The sequence below is a fragment of the Loa loa genome, assembly GCF_000183805.2.
Source record: "Loa loa unplaced genomic scaffold supercont3.765, whole genome shotgun sequence".
In the NCBI taxonomy this organism is placed as follows: Eukaryota; Metazoa; Nematoda; class Chromadorea; order Rhabditida; family Onchocercidae; genus Loa; species Loa loa.
In genome coordinates this window covers 7,022-12,635 of record NW_018108945.1, presented here as the reverse complement: position 1 = coordinate 12,635, position 5,614 = coordinate 7,022, and the positions used below count along the sequence as shown (strand labels likewise).

The 5,614-nt window shown below is 31.3% G+C and overlaps 1 protein-coding gene across 1 annotated transcript; it reads left to right on the top strand.

Moving 5' to 3' along the window:
* Positions 1 to 210: 210 nt before the first annotated feature.
* LOAG_07829 (hypothetical protein) lies at positions 211 to 5,394 on the top strand (the record flags this gene model as incomplete). Its single annotated transcript, XM_003143362.1, has 16 exons — positions 211 to 306; positions 633 to 740; positions 873 to 996; positions 1,186 to 1,284; positions 1,459 to 1,553; positions 1,642 to 1,719; positions 1,902 to 1,988; positions 2,201 to 2,314; positions 2,407 to 2,496; positions 2,795 to 3,253; positions 3,349 to 3,405; positions 3,483 to 3,605; positions 3,920 to 4,174; positions 4,474 to 4,677; positions 4,901 to 4,964; positions 5,306 to 5,394. 16 exons carry the CDS (start codon positions 211 to 213, stop codon positions 5,392 to 5,394), a joined length of 2,142 nt encoding a protein of 713 aa, XP_003143410.1.
* Positions 5,395 to 5,614: the final 220 nt, after the last annotated feature.

The following is a 5,614-nucleotide window of genomic DNA, read 5'->3' as shown; positions in this document are numbered from 1 at the left end:
ATTGATGAGATGAATAAGTCAGCAAATTTATCTGTATGTATTTTATTATCATCTTTGACTGATAATTGATTGTCGTCTAATTTTAGGACGATGTTTTTTTTTTTTGCTTTTTTTTTTCAAGATTGAAATAAATTGAAATTGTGAATTTATTCTTTCTTATAACTTTATGAAAAAATATTGTCAAATTTTAACTTAACAATTTCATATAAAATGTGCAAAAATCATTTTCAGCGAGGTGAGGAAAACGAAGAACAAATGATAAAGGCAACATTATCTGGATCAATGCCGAACATTCGCGATGTTCAGGTATTATCAATCATCTTTTGATAACAATAAATAAAGCATAATTTATAAGTTTCCGATTATCCCTTTCCCGAATTGCTTCGAATAATATCTTTTTCCAGTCTTATTCTCACATTACTATCCTGATTACATTGGTTGGCCGGAATTATTACTCTAGATAACTGTTTTGATCAATTGTAATCATTATTCAAGAATGTTTCACGATCATCTTCTATGCTTCATTGCTCGAATGCTATCCTGATTCCGGAAAGCATTATTCCGGTAGGAATGATAGATGGATATTTCATTTTGCGCATGAACAAAACGATGAAAGAGAAGTTTGTTTGTAGGATAGTGGGAACCGTTCTGCAGATCGAAGTAACTTAATGAATGATAGTATTAGTAGTGGAAGTAGCAAAGCTGAAGGGCATCCAGTAATGAAGTCAAAGGGAAGCGAAGTAAGACTGATTATCATTAAAAATTAATCCTTTTTTTCTTTGATTTATTACGATAACATTTGTTGGATTTATGAATTTATGAAAAGAGAAAAAAGGAAGAATGAATGCATATTTTGACTTAATTTATCTAAGGAAAAAGCAACAAGAAAATCACATGCTGAGGCTCATCTTATCAATATGGGTCAAAGTTCAACATTTCCACGACGTATTGTATTGAAGAAGCAAGAAACGACACCGAAAAAAGAAGCTGAAGCGAGTAAAATTTAATAGATTGACTTGATTTCAATTTTACTTTTTATTTGAAATTAAAAATGATGCACAATATATTTAAGCTATTGGAAAAAAGAAAGATCCGTTTTCGGATTGCTTATTTTCGTAACTCAAATTGTTTTTAAAAATTGATCAGGATGATAAGATGATAAGGTATGAGACATATCTTTTTCAGGCATAAAAATGCTACCACTTACCACTTTGAGTCCATTATTTCCACGAAGCACTGTATCGATGAAACAAGAAAGCACACCAAAAACCGAAGTGGAAAAGAGTAAAATTTAAAATGATTTCGGTTTTTTTTTCTTTAAATCAGAAATGATGTACGGATATATTTAAGGATTGAAAAAAATTTTGAACCAATTTTCGGTTTACTTATTCTGAAATGATTATTTTTCCGGATAATTTTTAATAGTAATGATATGCTAAAATGAATTTCACACTATAGAACAAACGAAATCCGAAATGCAAGAGAAACCTGCGGTAAAGGAATGCGCAAATTGTCATATCATGCATACTCAGTTATCAGATGTTAATGCAAAGGTTACAATTCAACTTTTTACAATCATAATATCAATTTTTCCTCTTTGACTTTATCACTGTCAATTTCTGATGTGGTGATATATTTCAGATAAAAGAATATGAAGCAAAACTTAAGAAGAAAAGCTCTGCAACAAAAACACGTGCATCTGAAAGTTTTCACGCTGAAGTAGGATCATAAACATAATTTATGATTATACTTTGATTTATGGGAAAATTTAAAGTAATATCTTGTGATATAGTTATGCAACCTTTTCGATTGTGACAAATGATTTGACAGGAGGCTACACTTAATGTGACAAATGATTTGACAGAAAGTTACTGTTTAAACATTCGGTTGAAATTATTCAGGGTGATGTTGGCAAATCGCAAGAAGTTGCAAGCACTGTTGAGTTCGCTGACAGCAGTGAAGAAGTCAACCAATGGAAGGCTCATTGTGTAAGTTTTTCAACATAGCATTTACAGTTTCCGCAATTCTAGACAAGTGTTGACTACATTATCTGTGTTATATTCACTAATACTAGTTCCTTTGATACTAGGCTTCAGTTCTAAGTATGACAGTGGAGAGTCTTCAAAAAAAAAGATTACATTCATCATTTTCTGTATGAAAAAGTTCGATGTTTGTTCGTTTTATTTTTTTGTTGTTGCAGGCAGAACTCACATCGAAATTGAAAATTCTTCAGACCGAGATGATGCAGCAAATGTCTACCTATCAATTAAAAATGGATGAAGCTTTGAATGAGCGTGAAGTTGTACTGGCAAAAGTAACTGGTTCATTATTCTTCAGGCTGAGTTTAAAGTACAAACGTACAGGGTAGGCAGGATTTTTCATGAGTAACTATTATTAAAATTTCAGCTAACAAAAGCTCGGGAAAAAGTTAGTTCTTTGGAAATGGCATTGGAACATCAAAAAGAAAGAAATATTGCACTATCAAATGTCATACAGGTATGTATGAATTATTGAGAATTGAAAAAACTCGATTACAACAATGATGACCTTTGACCATTAATTCTTATTGTTATATTTTGTGCACCTTTACTTATCTTAGGAAAGGTTTAAATAATTGATGTTACAAGGTAAAGACGTAACATTTTACTTTTTTTCGTAAGTTAAAAGTCCTTTTTCATTAAATCTAATCATGGTTTTCTTCGGTTTAAATCTTGAATATAATTTTAATTCCAACTTAGATCTTAGCTTCACTTTTATTGCGGGAAATTTGACGATCATCTTATGATCATTCTAGGATATGGAATTGAAATCAATAGAAAAACTGGAAAAACAAAAGGAAGAATTGATGCATACAGCAGGGGCGGAATTCGCAGAGACAGACAAATTATATCGTTCCAGCCAGAATAAGATTACGGCACTTGAAGCAATGCTTAAAAAGGCTAATTGTGATAATGAGGAATTGCGTCGCCGCCTTGATTCAACCACCGATGATCTCAAAAATGTGAAATTCGGTGGAATGGAACCGGAAGAATTAGATCGTCGGCTAGAGAAAAAATTAAATTCACTCATGGAAAAGTTTAAAGCGGAAGCGCAGAATCCAGATCTTGCATGGGTGGGAGAGGAAAATGTACGAAATATTATGGATGGTTTCGAAGTGATAGTTAAAGTCATCCTCGAGAAAGAGCCTCATCTTGAGCAGCTGGCTGAACAACTTGCAGCTGTTATGGAAATAAAGAAAGGAGGAGAGAGTGAAGTATGCAATTTTCATTTATGTAATTTTCAAGGTCAAATTTACATATGATATCAATAAAATACGGAATACACTTATTTTAAAAGGAATAATTTCAGCCGGTAGAACCATCAGATATTGGTAAAGAAGGTAATGTAGAAGAGAAAGCTTTCAAGGTATTTTTTGATCCATTTCCGTCTACAATTCATATTAAAGTAACATTTCATCATGTCAGGATATTTATAATTTTTAGGACTTCAAAACAGAAATGAGCGCGGAAATTGAAGCAATAATGGAGAAGTATCATGTCAAACAAACGAACGATCTTTCTGAAAGTGTATGCAAAATTATGGATTATTTGGGACGTACGGAACAGGTGAAATTATTGCAATATTCAGTTGATGAAGTTTTCACTTTCAAAATCTTGAAGATTTGTTTTCAAGAAAAAAAACGAATGACTAAAGTGAAGCAAAATTTTAGGTTTATTATTTTCAAGAATTATCAACTTTTTACTAATCATCTTACAGCTGTGTATGGGAGAATTTTTAACACTTATTTGGTGATAACTTGGAATATCTTTCATTTATTAACAATGATAAGTTGTCTGGATGTAGTGCTGAAATGGAAAATTGAAATTCAGTTTTACAAAATTCAATTTTACGAGAAAAAATCAAAAATACTTCTTTGTAGAAAGTCGATGCTAGTGTAGTGAAGCGTATTGATGAATTGAACGATTTGCTTCTTGTTATTGACAGTAAACAGAATGATCTTCAAGCAACCGAAGAAAGGATGAATGGTAAGCTAGAAAATCTTTCTGAAACAGTTGAAGATATCGGAAATAGAGCGAATTTCGTAAACGAAGGTCGATTGACGGAATTTTGGCGAGAAAGACACAGTATTAAAGCGGCATTATCCTATGTTGAACAACTTGGCGGTGATCAAATGGTATGTTTCAATAGATATCAATTTAATTTTTTGTTAAAATTTGAGATTTGTATTTTTAATTCTTTCTATTTAACAATGGGTGGGTATTTCGAATAATTAACTCAATGGTACTAGGAGTAATTTAAAGTAAATAACATTTCCAATGTTTTCTTCTGGCAAATATATGACAAGAATTTTGTGTGACAAAAACAAGACATATATGACAAGGCAATGTATCTACTGAGTATTTGATTTTTCAGGTGATACCTATTAAGTTTTTCATTTTTTATTTTTTTTTCCTAATATAAAATTTATTTCAGAAGCTTGAAAACAGATTACGCAATATGGAAATGCAATATGCAAGACTTGAAGAAGAAATACGTAACGAATCTATACGACCAATGGCTTACATACGTGAAACATCTGACAAACGACATGACACATCTCGTAAAGTAGGCGATTACAGTGATATGATGGAATGGCCACCTGCAGGACGATATTGGGGTTCGACAGGTTACAAGAAGGTAATAATGATAGTAATCTCTTGGTTTCTACAAAGAAATTTCAAAAATAGCTATCTTTAGAAATCCTCAATAACCGGATATGTCCATCTATGTTTCTCTAGTTTCTCTAGTTTTATTCTAGATTGCATTATTAATATCTTTTCAATTAATGCAATTCTATTAATGGATTTTATTGGATGGTATTATTCATTTCCTTAGCATGTAAGATTTGTATAAATTTTAGGAGGATGAAAACAGAGGTCAACGCAGAACTGCTCATCATGGAGCGGGAAAAGAAATTCCGACAGGTATAAAATGAAAGAACTTTAAATGCCTTGAGAAAATCATTATTTATCTTCGATAGTTTTAGAAGTTTGATGCTATTTTGCACTCTTATTAGCTTTCAAATATTACCTTCCTAAGCTGTTACAATATTCATCAATCAGTGGCATTTATTCGATTTCTAGTCTATTCGAAATACATTTAAGTTATGTTCAAAAATAAATCTTCATTTCTTCATCTTTCCAATGAAATCAAAATAATCAAGTTTTTTTTTCCTCTCTTCCACAATCATATTACCGAATACCTTATCAAAAATTTAAAATAAAAAAGCTTTTCACTTCACTCCATTTCAAATCCAAATTTGCAGAAGGATATAAACCAGGAGCAAGTGAACGCAAAACAAAAAGTCCCAAAAAATTATCTGAAGTGAAATTCCCAAGATGCTATCCTAGTTGAAGTGAAAATGTCGCATACATTTTTGTCATTTGCGTATTATTATCATAGTATCGATTCCGTATTGGTTATTTTTATCTTAAGCCAAAAAGAAGTGAATGAAAATTAATTTTCATTTTTCATATTTCCTGCTATCAAATGCTCATTCAAGTTACTCAATGGTCCATTGTGTAATTATTTTGATTTCTGATTATTGATGAATTATTTTATTCAACGATCTTTT